Here is a 15,930-nt window from a genome sequence, read left to right as displayed (position 1 = left end):
GAGAAGGGGACAACAGCGGGTGAGATGTTTGGATGGCATCACCGACTCAATGGACATGAATTAGAGTAAACCCGGGAGTTGGCGATGGACAGGGAGGCCGGGCGTGCTGCAGTCCACGGGGTCGCAAAGAGTCAGACACAACTGAGTGACTGAACTGAACTGAACTAAATATAACCTGTAGATTGTGGGTGCAACTAAGAACTTCCACATCAAACACATTTGATTTATTTCCTATCAATTTATTTGTTGTAGGACCCAAGGCAATTTACTCAACTTCTTCCCAACCCAATCTGGCAGTAAACTGAAATAATAAATTCACCTCATGGGGTTGTTGTGAGAACTAAAGGAGATTATGTGGTAATAGATTTTAGAGCAGTTATCATTAGTATCCCTACTATCTAGAAGAAAAATTCGGTTCAAAGAATTCATAGGTCAGTAGAATACAATATTTACCCACTGACATTTCTGATATATTTCTTAGAATTTTTAGAGTAAATAAAAAATATGTTCAAGGGGGATAGGTAATTAAATATCCTAAATAGACACTGGTTAGAATTAAACACACTAACTAGACATTAACTAAGCTATACTTAAAAAGCTATTGATCATTATATTTTAAACTTTATTCTTTATAAATCTATTTTTAAAGTTATTCAGTTCACATAGTTGATGGTATGCATTTTACTACTCCTTTCCCTGCAATCTTAAGAATTCCTACCAAGTTGCAAATCTAAAGTGCTTCATAAAGTAAGTAACAGTCTAAATTATCCAAGAACTCTAAAACAAATGAAAGTAAATTTCACCCCCTCCCCAGAAATGTAAATCATTAAGAAACAGATATTTTATATTAACTGTTTTTCTCGAGGTAAGATAAGTCATTCCTAAAGCAGAAAAAGTTGTTTTTATGTTGGCTGATTTTGGCTCAAGTCATAGGAATTCTGAGAACTTGTCATAAGAAAGAGGGTGAAAGAGGGTGTTGTTGGTTACAACATAAAGAGATAGTGACCACTGGAAATATCCTAGTTATTTCCTGTGTGAAAGTGTGAAGTGTTAGCTGCTCAGTCCTGTCCTACTCTTTGAGACCCCTTGGACTGTAGACCCCTAGGCTCCTCTGTCCATGGGTTTTCCCAGGCAAGAATACTCGAGAAGGTTGCCATTTCCTTCTCCAGGTGATCTTCCTGCTGCTGCTGCTAAGTCGCGTCAGTCGTGTCCGACTCTGTGCGACCCCATAGACGGCGGCCCACCAGGCTCCCCCGTCCCTGGGATTCTCCAGGCAAGAACACTGGAGTGGGTTGCCATTTCCTTCTCCAAGATCTTCCTGACCCATGGTTCATTATAAAGAACTCTTAATAATTTACAATTAGGCATAAAGACCAAGGTTACCTAGGTTGCGGAAGGAAATGTTTCCTACTGGGCACCCAGAACCCAACTGCACTGAGAGCGGCTCCCCCACAGGGGCCTGGAGTGCAAGGACCTGGAGGGAAGTGCCAGGAGAGGTGGGCCAGGAACAAGTTCCTGAGAGCTGTGAACTCAGGCTCGAGGAGTTTAGATTTTATCCTGAGGACACTGAGGAGATGCTGAAGGCTTTACCCAAGGAGTAAACAAGGGCTGCCAGAGTAACTGAACTGAAATCAAGTGCTTCTCTTGTGGCATTTCCATTTACAATAAATATTAGACAGTACTAACTAACGTAGAAAATGAGACCCTGCTAGATGTCAGAGTGCCAACCCACACTGCTTTTTAACACGTGGAATATTTAACGCTTATATAATGCTTGATGTGTACCAGAACTTGTATACAACACTTTGTTGACATGAACCTAATCTTTACAACTCTTTTTGTATTTCCATTATACAGAAAAGAATACATAGACACAAGGAGATTTTCCAGCTTTCTAGGTTTTCAAGGTCACACAACTCTAAGTGTTTCAGCCAGATGCCAGTTTGTACTCTTCAACCTGCCCCACTCCCTTTTAAAGTGGAATGCTGAATTCTGCAGTTACGAGACTTTGGCTTTGAAATTGGTTCTATTTTTTTACTAGATCAAATTATCTTCTTTCAGTTCCTTTGTTTATAGCAATGATTTATCTAATCTATCCTACAAGATTTTTTATGAGTTCTCATGGAATGAGGTAGGTTAGCAGATTTTGTAAACTATAAAGCATTTTAATAACATAAACTATATAAAACTAATTATAAAATATTTAATATTGCTATGTATATAAGGAGGGAAAAAAGTTGTCGGGAGAGTTTCTGAATGGGGTTACAAGTATACAGAGCTAGGTCTACTAAAGTGTAGCCTGGACTGGGGATTGAGAATTGGGCTGCTTACACAAGAAAGCAAGAGAAAACAATTTAAAAACTAAAAAATATGCAGCCTAAAATTAAAAAGAGGTAATGTGGAGGAAGGGATCTTTACCTTGTGCTAGTGGGCAATGGAGGGGAGATGTCAACATGGGGATCAATCAGTGCTTAAGAGTCTAATGACAAGATCAAGTATTTAGTGGGGCTGCGGGGTGGGGGTGGGGGTGGGGAGGGGGATTAGAAGGATGATTGAACATGTGAACAAACAGCCTCAGGACTCCACGTGAATTTTTGTGTGAACCTTTACTCTACTTCCCACTGTCTGTGATATGGGCCATTATTTGGATGGTGAGGGCAAGAGTCACTGGGTATCTGGACTTCCCGTCAATAGTCTCCCCTTTTTAAGAGGAATTGACAAGAGCAGAACTGGAGTTGGACTGTCTAGGTTTGAATGCAGATTTCTACCATGCTAAGTCACTGCAGTTGTGTCCGACTCTGTGTCACTAGGCTCCTCTGTCCATGGGATTCTCCAGGCAAGAATACTGGAGTGGGTTGCCATGCCTTCCTCCAAGGGATCTTCCCCACCCAGGGATCGAACTCGTGTCTCTTTCTCTTTTTACTGCATCTCTTTCTACCACTTTTGGATTTGTAACCTTGGGCAAGTTATTTAACTGTTTCTTGTCTGTTTCCTCATATGTACAACAGGAATAATAATAATAATATTATAATACATATTTCCTAGGCTTGTTGTGAGGAAAATAAATCAGTATTCCCGCAAACCACTTAAAACAATGTTTGGTATGTGGTATATCAATAACGTTAACTATAATTATTTTATATAGGTGGGTGTACTCAGGCATGCAGATACACATATATATTTCATAAGGAGATCAAAATACAATGCATTCTAAACTTCCTTATATCTGCTTATGTTACCTATATAAAAAAGATAAGTCTTCACAGAATTGTATTAAAACCTTTATGAAAATGTGAAAGGTAGTGTTTTCAAGTAGTATTTTAAACTCTGAGTACAATCAAACAGATCAGAAAATAATATATTTCAAACCAAAATAGGGGTGGCAAACTATAGTGTCAGACATGTTTTAGGAAACTTTTAAGTATTTAATTCTCTCAATTATCCACTTTCATAGCATCGTAAAGGTCATTTAAAATATACATTATATATTATATTAAATAAATATATATAACTTTTTATGCTAGTAGTAAATATCTAAACATTTGAAGATATCTCTTGATGCATCTGTGGCTAGTAAGAAACATGTTAATGTTTGGCAGAAACCAACACAACTCTGTAAAGCATTTATCCTTCAATTAAAAATAAATAAGTTTAAAATTTAAAAAAGAAGAAATGTAAAAAAAAAAAAAACTGACCTCTCCTTGAGGAATAATCAGGTAAAAGGTAACATTTACAACCATGATCTTTGAACTGATGATATTTCCTTTGCTTCCTCACCAAATCCCAGTATTCAATATTAAATAATTAGCAAACCAACTGAAAATTAGGACAACATCGTATGATTGATTTTTAGCTCTATGGAAAATTTGCATATGCAGTTCCTTTTATTAGATTGTTTTCCTGTCCCAGATTCCATTCCAATGCAAGGAAGACAATAATCTGAGATTTTGAAAACTTATTTTAAATAGCTCACATTTAGGAGTGGGGAAACCATAGGGACTAACATTTGTTGTATACCTGTTTTGCTCTAGGAATTTAACAAGGCAACATACATACTCTGCACATTATTTTCACAAGTGAAAATTAAGTGTTAACATTTAATTTTTAGTATGTGGAATCTGAGATGGATGATTCAAGAACACTCACTCATACATGGTAGGGCTTGTTTCGTGGTCTTCACATGTTCCCATTTTGTATTATCTGGTGAGAAGCAGTTACTGCAAAGTTCATTAAAATTAAGTTACAGGGCCCTCAATGACATGGGTCACTTCCATGTCACTGAGAGACCAGCAAAGTATTCATTAAGTCCATATTTCTGCTACACTTGCAGAACTAACATTTTCTGTACTCCTTTCCTTAAGGATGATTTCTCACATAGTATAAACTTAAATCCATTAAACTGCTGCTCCAGATGTTCCCTATATTCTACTGCTTACCTGGCAAGAAAAGCATTAACATGAATGGACTCTGCAGCATTCTAACCAGCCACACTCCCACAACTTGCACATGTGTAGCGCTCACCAACTAGAAAATTATCTCTGTCTATTCTCCACAACAGTTATGTGAAGCAGTACCATACTGCAGATGAATGAACTGAGATTAAAAAAATATAATAATAACAAAATAAGTGTCCACAGAATTCAGACAGTAAATGATGGAGATGAGAAAAAAAAAAAAGCAACCCACAAAATACAAAAAAAAAACACAATCCCAAAACAAAAGTAGTTTCTTTTTGAATTTCAAAGCCAGAAGTTTGGTTTTATTTTATCTTTTCCTTTATTTTTCTGTAATTCCATGCCATTTAATCCTTTCCCTGCTTCATTTTTCAGGCTTGCATTTAAAAAAAAAACGTACTGCAAACCGCAATATTAAATGGTTCTTTTGTTGCTACTTCCACCCCCACTTCCAGAAAAATCAAATATGATGTTTAAAATCCTTCAGACATAGCAGTTTCCAAGTATTTTCTACTTTTCTCAGAAGGCTGGTTGTACCTCCTTTGGACATTTCATGGCAGCATCACTACACTGCCTAGGGTGTACAGAGAAGCAAGACCTCTGTCATTTTCCAAAAAATGGGGCAGCGGCCGCACCTGTCCAGTCAGCACACAGGCCAGGGCTCTGGGTAAAAGCTACAACTTGGCTCACAGAGCGGGCCTGCTGTGGACTGCTGTGCTGAACTGGTGCCAGCCGGGTCTACCTGCTGAGTTTGTCTTTCCATAGAAAAGACATTAACAAGCATCTTGGAACAGGAAGAGGCAGTCAGTGCAAAGAAAATAAATGAGCTGTGTGTGTGTGTGTATGTGTGTTAGTTGCTTAGTCGTGCCCGACTCTTTGCAACCCCATAGACTGTAGCAGTAGCACAAAACTGACCGATACCCTAAACTCCTGTACTTCTAACTTAAGAATCCTGTAAAAAATACACAACTTGGTTTGCTACAATCTACTCTTTAACATTAATGACTCTGTCCCATGATTTATTTAACAGGAGACTATATTGTCTGATCACCTCTACCTCCTTGGAGGTATTGGAACTCACAGGCATGGATGAGCTAGTACTCCCTTGTTTTGCTCTGACTGCATAAATGGAGTATCTGACGGGAGGAGGGAAGGAAAGAGGAAGAGAGAAAAAAAGAAAGGAGGAAAATGAGATAAAGAAAGAGAAACAGAGTGAGAAAGGGAAAAAGGAGATGTGACAGATGAAAATAAGAATGTGAAATTATGGTAGAAGAAAAAAGACACTACCCATCTCTGAGTAAAAGAACAGACTGTATTTTCTCTAAATCTTCCAATACTTAGCCGGAAACATGTTTCCAAGTAGGAACAATTTTCTCACAAAGCATATGCAAAACATTTCAACCCTCCAGTTTTGGCTCTTTGATTTCTTTCTTTTTTTTTTTTTAAACAAGATCGTTTACTTAACAAAGTTAGGACCCTAGTTAGTTAGAACCAAAGATGTATGTGATGGATGGAGAAGACAGCCTGGGCAACAGTCCAGCAACTGTAACAGAATTAGAATCATCACAGACACTTTAATCCCAATTATTTCATCTGTGGGGTGTTTAATGCCACAAGTATTTGGCATGACTCAACAAAATTGTCGAACTTACAGAGAAATAAAAGAAACAGAACTAAATGAATGAAATAGAATGAACTAAAGTTATTACTTTTTTCCATGAGGCTGGGGTTTATATTTCCAGAGTCAGTAAAACAAATGTCAAAATAGAATGTGTGTTTGTGTGTCTGTGTGTGTGTTTGCATGCAGGTATGGTATTTTTTAGTGTCATAAAAAATAAAACCCAAGTACTTTTATTAACATCAAGCTCAGAGTGATACCATCTTAACATCCCTCCCTACCCTTTCTTTTGAAAAGCTTTACCACAGTCTTAACACAAACCCCATAGGTAGTCCATGTGCACAAACCACAATCATCAGGCCAAGTTCCTGCACTCTGATTAATAAATGCACAGCAATAAAGCCATGAACACTGAATCACTGGAATGCATGACCTAGGGTCAACTTCTGATCAATAAAGTTTTGTATATTCTAAGAGTTTAAGAAATAGTTTAGATGATATTAATAAAGTACCACACAAACTGATCAGAGACTAAACGTTGTGGAATCTACAGGAAAAAAAAAAACCTAGAATAAAGCTTGTCAATGAGATCTTAAAAAACAAAAGTCACACACATTTTTTAAAAGGATTTCTGAGCATTTTTAAAATAACAGGTCTCTTTATGTTTTCTTTAAATTGCTAAAGATTAAAAAAATCCTTAAAAATTATGCCAACAAAAAATGGCAGCTGGTAATAAAAGTTATCATGCTAAGCCACAGTTTTCAAAAACTCCAAGTAGTGCACTTACTAAATTACAGTTTTATTTTATAGCTTTGCAACACATGGAATTCTCATTAGAGATACTAGACGACAAACTTGAACTTGTAGAAAAAAAATGAAAGATCATAAATTCCCACGTTTCACCAGACAGTTCTCATATGTCCCTTGCAGTGTTTCTTTTTATTTACTTTTTGCTTTACAATAACATTATACAGGCTAAGAAATTTTTAAGATGATAATGAAGTAAGTTAAAAGGGAATTTTAAAATCTCTATTCCTCATGAGATTCGTTGACTAGAATTATGTTTTAAATCATTCACTTAAGTGCTTTCTATTGTTGTTTTAATATGAATTTTAAATTAAAGCCTTTTCTTATTTTATGTGATTAGAATGAGGGAAATGAACAAAACCTATACACATGAAACTACAATGTCAAAAGAAAAACCAAAATTCCAATTGAATTTTAATACTCAGGAATACCTGTACCACTATTTGTGATTTGATTTATAAATAGCTATTTCTAGTACAATTTGTGACATCAGATCCTACTATTTCTGTGGAAAGTTCTCTATTACAACACCTTGTATATGTTACCAAAATGTATTATAAAAAAATGAGCTGCTGTCCAAAATTTGGATTTAAAATTCTTAAACCATTTTTCTTATTCAAAAGTCAATTTTTCTCTTGTTAAAACACTTTAAAATCTATTTCATTAACTCTGAATAAACAAACATCTAGAGCGTCAGGAACTAAAACAGGAAAAGTAAACATACGATAAAGGGAGACCCCCTAAGTGTGCATGCTATTTTGGAAGTTAAAAAACAAATACTTAAAAATGGGTCATTTACATTTTGATTTAAACATTTTCAATAGAACCAATAATTCAGTTAAGATTTTCACAGTGAATAACTATCAAATCTTCCAGTTTTCTAATTCCTATATAATAATATAACACTTTGAAAAGTGTTATGAACAGATCAGAGAATCTCCAGTTATTCATTCCTATATCAAATGTATCTTACTGAATAAATTTATTTTATTATTTGAAAGTTATGTATTGTTAAACTTTTTGTAAAAATATGAACTTTTAAATTTGTTTATTTACTTATTAAATCTATTTATTTTAAAAAACAAAATTATTTTTTTAGCAACCTTTGTACACATTTATAGAAACATAAGTGTACCATTTAGTCTGTGATAGAATATATGATATATTTTTTAATGTCAATTAAAAATACCATTAGGAGTGTTTATGTATACAGTAGATTAGGATAACACCTTTGAAGAAATCACTACCTATCCAACTGATTATATACATTTTGATTAAATAACTAAATATGCATTTACCCAGTACAGCATACCTATAGGAATTATTCTTTATAGATAAATACCTACCCGCCAGAGATACTAGAACAGCAAGAATCATTGAATCTCTATTGTAAAAATTTACATTTTTAGCTCTCATATTGCTTTTATAGTTAATATTGCTGTTTCTGGAAAGAAAACTAAAGGACAAATACTGCAATCTATTTTTAATGATTTACAAGTAAGGCTGAATATTGGAACTTCAGTTAATTTTGTTGCTTCGTGAAAACCATAGTAGAAGTATTTTAAGGTTGTTAAAAATGTCATAATCATCTTTGAATGATAACATACCTTTGCTAACTTAAGTTCAAGTTATTCATTAATAAAATAAAATATATCTGCTAATTTAAATTGAAAAAATAAAGTATAAAGAATCATCAACAATTTTTACAGCAGTTTTTTCTTTAAGATATTAAGAACACATTTTTTAAAAAAAGAACATTTGACTCGTAAAAGGAAAAATAACTATAGTTAGTTAATACAATCATGTACGTCATATCCTATTTTTACAGTCAAAGATAAAAAGGGTTCTTCTAAATGAAAGAGAAATAAATTGGTCACTCAAGCAAATACCTAAAAAAAGCACATCAAACAAAGGAGATTCAAGTGGTCAAGTCAATCAACAAAAGTGTAGTTAAAATAACTAAAGCACTGACATTTTCTCTGCAGTAGCAACAATGAATAAAGTCGAATGTTTAATTAAATGGTTTGGGATTGTTTTGTCTATTAACAACTATATCATCTCATTTTGATATTTCATGTAGAAAACACCAAAGGATCACATTTTGTAAAGCAGAATGTTAATAATATAAATAATAGCAACTAACACACTTCTAAGCATAAAAAAAAAAAATTGAATCCTCTTCCCATACCAACTATATCCTATGTGGACTTAGATAAAGAACTACTAATATTTACAAATGACAATATTATAATAAAAAGTTTCAATCAAAGGAGAACAACCATTAGAAATGCAGAAATTGTTCAACCTTTTCCCTGTCTTATATGAGGATATGAAATTCTCTTACATGTCACCCTGACACCCAAGAAGATCTTTGTCTACCTCAAAAAAGAGGCTTAAAATTTCAAGACCCAACCTTCTGCTCCCCATTCAAGGTTTATAAAGCAAAAAGCCAAAACTCTACATGGTGCCTTCCTAGTTCCAACAATCTATGATTCAAACAGGGGTAATGGCTCTCTTTTCTCCTTCAGTAGCATCCTGGTGAGGGAATAATTTTACTGTGGTTTTTCTGTGGGGTCCTGCCTCTTTATCTAAAAGGAAATGAATTACAACCGGATGACAAGGCCACACAACAAAGCCATTTAGTTTTACAAATCTATTATGTCGTCCGATCGTTTTATGGTCCTGGTCCTATTATAAACCAAGAAAAAAACCCTAAAACAAACTTTCTTCCTTTTCTTTACTTCCATTGAAAGCATCTACAATTTTATGATTGTTTTTCAAACAGTTCAGCAGCCCCCTCAATTTTTCCCCTCATGTGGTGCTTTTTTTCCTCCCTCAGAGTCCCTCCATCCCACTTCCTCAAACATACAAAACATTCAGAGACAAGAAACTGGACTTTTCAAATACAAACTGCTGACAACTGTCAGAAGCACTTTACTGGGACATTACTAACTGTAGCTTCAATGAATTAAGCTTGATTCACTTCGGGTGAATCATTTTCAATGCAGAGCTGTTCAGCAGTAATTGGCCAAGAATCCCTGCTGCGAAAAGCACTTGTCAAATAATGCTTGTTTACAAATATATCTCCCAACAGCAAAAAGTGGCAGTTACTGAATAAGTTCAGGGCCACCTCCAATATTCATAATAGTGGACATGCTTCCTTTACTTACTAAATCTATTAAATTTTTCACTTGTTGATACACTTGCTAATATTTGTCCTGCCTGATCAATCTTAGAGAAATGTTTTGCCTTATATATGCCTCTGAATTATTCTACAATAAAAGTCTTGTGTATTATACTGTAGCTCAAAGGTTTCTTCCATATGTATTCATGCCTAACACGTGTAGTAAGACAACTAAAGATATATTTACCTTATCCTACAGTTCAGGCTAAAGAGTAAATTCTCCTCTTATTTCTATTACCCAGTGTATTTTAATATTTATTTCATATCAGTCCAAGATTCTAGATATAAATTTGACTTTTTCTGTTCAATTTTGCTTATTTATGTCAACCAAACAAATTTTAAACATGGCTGGAGTACCAATCATAAAAGTAAACTCCCATTTATTTCTACCTGACTTGAAGTTTTTTCATCACATAACGGGAGCATTCATAACATACAGATATATAATGGATATGTACACTACAGTCTTAGAAGTCACAAAGCATCCATAGGTTGGAGAAATCAAAGTACAGAACAAGTTTTTAAAGGAGTCAGTGCATACATAAAATCTTTCTTTCAAAGTTCCTTCAGAAACAATCAAAAGCAAACTTGAAAACTCCAATCTGAATCTTTAAATAAATAAACTGCTGTTATAAATATCTTATATTCTTGTTCTTTGATTAGAATAGCAGCATCATGGAGAAACAAAAAGAACATATTAATAAATAGTAAAGGTCTGGCATTACACTAACAGAAAACTATTGGGCAGAGAAGGGATACATCCCTTTGCAAATGAAATGTACAAATACATACACACATACATATATATGTACATGTAAAATACTAAAATTTTATTTCTAATTATGTAAAATAGTGTAGTTACAAAATGTGCCCTAAACAACAGACATGCTTTTATTTCTAGTGTCTTCAGAACACTGGCTGGGAAAGTACCACTCACTGTTGGTTAGACCCCTGCAATCCCCATCTCACTGAAGCCCAACTTTTGCTGTTCCCCTCACTGGGTAAGGACAGCACAACCTGGGGGTATTAAGTCCGTGATATCAGCCAGTCTACCTTCCACAAGACTCCAGGTCCTCTTACAACACCACAGGAGACGGATTCTATTTCTCTGCTTCCCTCCATTTCCTTTTGCCTCTTCTCCCTGCAGTCTGGACCCTTATTCCCATTTGGCGCCACCCTCCCTGAGACTTCATTTCTTCCCTTTCTCTAACCAAGAGCTACTACTCCTTTACACCTCTGCATAAGCCCCTTCCCTCATCATACCTAGGGGGAAAAAAGGAAGAAAGAAACATAACGGGAACACACAAAAGAATAAAATGATATTACTAATACTCTTTAAATCCAAACCAGGTTGCCCCTTTCAATAGAGTAAGACAGTTAATAAAAGGACTCCTAACCCTGTCATAATTCTCCGGACTTCTACCATATTAAAAAAAGGACATGACTTCAGAAAACACTTTTTCAACTTTACCAGGGAGGTTAAAAAATGCAGACTGTGTTAAGCATGGGGGATTGAAGGCAGGTAAGTAGATGGGTAAGCAGGCAGATAGATAGATGGATAGATAGATCGAGCTACATATAACCCCTAAATCAGATTTTTTGAAACAAATTTGGAAGGTAAAGACAGAAGCTCATGGGGTGGGGAGAGGAGTATCGATCCTTCCTGTTTTTCACACGGTTCCTAGGGAGCTGGCAGCGCTCCGAGACCAGCTCAGCCCCTTCCCCTACAGCCAAGACACAACCCGTGCAAGTCACGAGGACACACACGACTCCGCCGCTGCTGCTTCATCTTTCCGGTCCCGCGTCCCCTGCCCCACGAGTGGAAGGAAATTTTTAAGGTTCTGCGCCTCACTCGAGGCATCCGGGGCTCCAAATCGAAACCCCAACCTTCCCGCCGAGGTGGTAAGGTTTTTGATGTTTTCGTGGTGGAGCTGACCACCCAGACCCCATCTTCTCGTGACCCACATGGGCTCCGAGATGCTGCCCCCACCTTGGAGGACTGCGTGGTCCGGGCGCGGGAGAGGAGCGAACGTGGCGGAGCGGACCCGGAGGCCGAGGGCGGCGAGCGGAGCGGCTTGAGCCCAGATCCGGGAGCCAGGAGCGCCGCGCAGGTGCCGCTCCCGTGCCGGCCCTACTCTCCGGGTGCAAGGCGGGGACAATCTTCTGGGTCCGGAGCGCGGGATGGGGCATAGGGGAGAGAGCTGGGGACTCTAGGATCCCTAGCGGAGCTTTTCCCTTTTGGAAACGTGGGGGAGACCCGATTCGGTGGGTTCCAGCATCACCTTTCAGGCGGCGACACTCCCCTCCCCTGAACCCTCCGCCTCCCGGGGCATCCCACCTTCCAGACTTCTTTCCATTTCGTCTGGGTGACCATACGACCCCGAAAGTGCGGGACACCCCCACAGTGTGAGGCGCTGTCCGTCCTTCTCCATCCCCCCTCCGGCGAGAAATAAAAGCTCTTACCACCCACCCTAGAATAGCAGCTGGCAATGCCCTAAATAACAGCTCCAAGAAGGCACTTTACCCCAAAATAAAAGCATCCAGCCACCCCCACCACGTTCCCCAGCCCCAGCCCCAAATAACGGTTTCTAAAAGCCCCACCGCTCCCGAGATCCCCGTCACTGCACTTCAAACAGTTCCCACTCCTTAAAGCCCGAAATGCCACTTCCCCACGCGCTTCAAGTGGGACCCAGCCGCACCCAGCCTCCCGGCGCGGGTCTCGGAGCCTTCTATCCTCCTGGCTTCCAACTTCCCAGCCCCCCCCCAACCAGCCTAGGTCCACAGGCAGGTTCCGCGCCGGGCGCTCCGCGGCTAAAGTCAAACAATGCGAGTGGAGATGGCTGAGAACAGGAGAGAAAAGGCCAGCGAGAGCGGACGACCCATGTTAGTTCCGGAAGAGGGGTGCGTTTTCGGCCGCGGCGGCCGCGTCCAGCTCGCCAGGACCCGCGCGGCCAGGCCCCGCCTCGCCCCTCCGCCCCGGGTCGCCGCGGTCCCCACCCCCACGGCTCTACCTTCGTTGCTGGGGCTGGCCAGGAGGGTCCGGAGCGCGGCGCACAGGAGAAGGCAGGTCCAGAGGGGCGCTCTGCGAGGTGCGGAGGGGCAGCCGGCCAGGGACGCACGGGTGCTGGGGGGCCGCCGGCGTCCCGCACCCTGGGGCCCCGAGCCCCGCATCTTGCCCTCGCCGCCTCCGCCGCCGCCGTCCCGCGCCGCTCAGTCCACGGCTCTCGCCTTGCGGAGGGGTCGAGAGAGGCTCGCGGTTCCTCCCCGTTCCCCGTAGGCTCCTTCACCTTCGGGCCCGCGGCTCGCCCCAGTGCGGGGATGGCGGGGCTTCTCGGACGGCTGAAGTTTGCTTCCGGAGCCCCACACCCTCCTCTCCGCTGGGGTTAAATGAAATGCTAGTGACGGCGGACAGTGCAGTTCGGGACTGGACTCGAAGGTGTCGAGAAGGTCCCGCGTCCCGTTCTGTGCCTCTTTATAGACTTTTAAGGATGGAGGTCTTTGAAATGCCACTGGAGGGAGGGGAGGGGGAGATAAAAGCTCCTTTTCAGTCTTCAGGGCTGAAATGGACGAAGGTGAGGAAGACAAGTCATCTTAAGTCAAGAAAAAAATTCTCGATAAAAAGAGGAGAAAAAAGCAGGGTGGCCAAGGAGAAAGGAAGAGGAGTTGGGAAAAAAACAGGGTGGGGGAAAGACGAGCAAGGCGAGCGGAGGAAAAGATCCTGAGAGTTCAAAGACGCCAGCAGAAGGAAATCGCTGCGGGCTGAGCACTGACGAGGGAGGGACCGGCGGCAGCGGCGGCCCGGAGCCCGGAGGCTCCCGCGGCTCGGGGAGGAGGCGGTGTGTGCGCGGCCAGGCTGGCGAGCTCGGAACTGCACCGCCACAGCGCGCTCCTGCTGAGTCTGGAGCTCCGGCGTCTCCTCGGCCTCCCGCTCTGCGCCTGCCACCCTCCTCCCTCTCTTCCTCCTCCTCCCGGCTCCCCCGCCCTCGGCTGCTCGCAGCCTCGCCAGCGAGAATCCACTGTAAGTGTGAGTTGCTTAGACGGAGTCCCACACCCGCGGAGGGAAGTAATCTGGAGGCTGCCGCGGTGAGTGTTGCCTAGCGGGGTCCGGGAGAGGCGCGTCTTCCTCCGCGGATAATTAGGGCGAAGAATTCTCCTGACGACGCCTGCCAAGACTTGGGCTCCCGGGAGGCTGAAGGGAAACCAGCCCCAGTTCAGCAGGCAGCCTTCAAAGGAGCGGGGCCCTAGGTTTGGCCGACTGCCTGCTGCCCACCGCAGGCTTGTGGCATCAACAACCTTGTCACACCGCCCAGCATTCCTAGGCTGTGCGAGTCCGTGGCTAGTTTATTTAACACCCTTAACCGCTTACTGCTACTGACCCGCTCTATTCTTTCAATACTTTGGCGGCTGGAATGAGATAATTAGTCAACGTTTTCTTCTAAGTAAATGGCAGACTGTCCAAATACAGAGATGGTAGCTACGATTGAGATTTCAGGGAGTCAAGGAATTTGGCGATTGAGAATTGTGGTGTGCCGCCGCGTACTTTAAGAAGTGATAATTTAATTCATCAATCTCACTGATGGAATGTTTTGTTTTAGAAATTATATGATATGCAGATATATGAAATTAATTCCAGGATATTTTAAATTAAAATTATTTTAATTTCTTGTGTTCTGCTGCATTGAGACACAAATAATTTAGAAAAACTGTTGAAAACAATCAACTTTCCATGTTTCATCTCTATTGTGTCTACTCTTGCTTTATTTATTTTTCTTCAATTTTCTCATTCATTTTTTTCAAAGAAGTCCATCCGAAGGGCAGTTCTAGTATACTAGCATTAAAAAAAGACTGCAAATAAAACTTATACAAAAAAGTGTGATTTTAGAAGAAAGGTATCTCATTTAATTTGGTGCATAGTAACTACTGTAAAGACTGGGTTTTCACCCACACCCCAAAAAGGCAGGTCTGCTCATCAACTTTAATTTCCAGCGCGTTGTTTGTATTCACAATAAATTTCTCCTAATGTTTAGCTGATGACATTTGTTTTTTGTTTAAATATTTGCAATAAAGATGAAAGAATAAAGAGGCGGTGATGCAGTTTTGGAAAGAGGTGGAAGCTCATCTTCGATTATTTTTCCCCTGAAATGTTTTGGCACCAGAAATCTAAAAGCAGCTTCTTTCTATTAAAATGTGCTCCAAATGATTGAAGCAAATTTAGAGGAATGTCAGTGAATCTGTCTTTCAGTTGGACAAAAAGCTTCACAGTGAGATGCAAAGTTAAAGTGTATGTTTTTATTTGAAGACCATTCAGAATGTAAGCTCCTCCCCCTAAATTTATAGTTGAGCTATTTAAAAATATCCAAACAGACTATCAAAGAAGTTATCTGAAGTCTATGAACACATAATAATGCTGTGTGTGAAACATAAGCACTTTAGTGGGCCTTTGAGCTTGTTTTACTTCTTCAGCACCTGTATCCAGTAAAATGAGGGATTTGGAGAAGATGATCTTCAAGTTCTCTTTCTTCCTTTGTCCTTTATCTTCTCTTCCTCTATTCTTGGCATTTCTGTTACTACTCTGTTCATCTATCTCCAATTATTAATCTTTGACTGAAAAATTACCAAATTTCTTCAGCCTTTCTTTGAAAACCTTCTACTCCAAAGAGCTTAAACAAATTTTCTATTTTATTTTACACTAAAATTTTCAATTCAATATTCCCTAAAATGTCTCATACTTCTCTGCTTTTACATCTGGCACTCCATTCTACAGAAGTTTCACCTCCTAAAAATGTTTAACACTTCCCCCACTTCTTCCCCTCATACACATCTCTCATCTAAAACCCTACTCAGTGGCCAAGGAGAGTCAAGCATTC

The 15,930-nt window shown here is 39.9% G+C and overlaps 1 protein-coding gene across 12 annotated transcripts in view; it reads right to left on the bottom strand.

Annotated features, from left to right (window-relative positions):
* Window positions 1-14,387, bottom strand: part of EPHA5 (EPH receptor A5) — a 394,095-nt gene extending 379,708 nt beyond the window's left edge. For all 12 annotated transcript variants that reach the window (XM_081504964.1, XM_081504794.1, XM_081505053.1 and 9 more), the window contains exon 1: window positions 13,075-14,387. In XM_081504964.1, the coding sequence (XP_081361090.1) occupies window positions 13,075-13,234 (160 nt within the window). In that variant the 5' untranslated portion in view covers window positions 13,235-14,387. The remainder of the gene's footprint in view (window positions 1-13,074) is intronic.
* Between the last annotated feature and the right edge of the window lie 1,543 nt (window positions 14,388-15,930).

This window comes from Giraffa tippelskirchi, chromosome 1, assembly GCF_054371585.1.
Source record: "Giraffa tippelskirchi isolate mGirTip1 chromosome 1, T2T-mGirTip1v1.2.pri, whole genome shotgun sequence".
In the NCBI taxonomy this organism is placed as follows: domain Eukaryota; kingdom Metazoa; phylum Chordata; class Mammalia; order Artiodactyla; family Giraffidae; genus Giraffa; species Giraffa tippelskirchi.
This window is presented reverse-complemented; position numbering and strand designations above follow the sequence as displayed.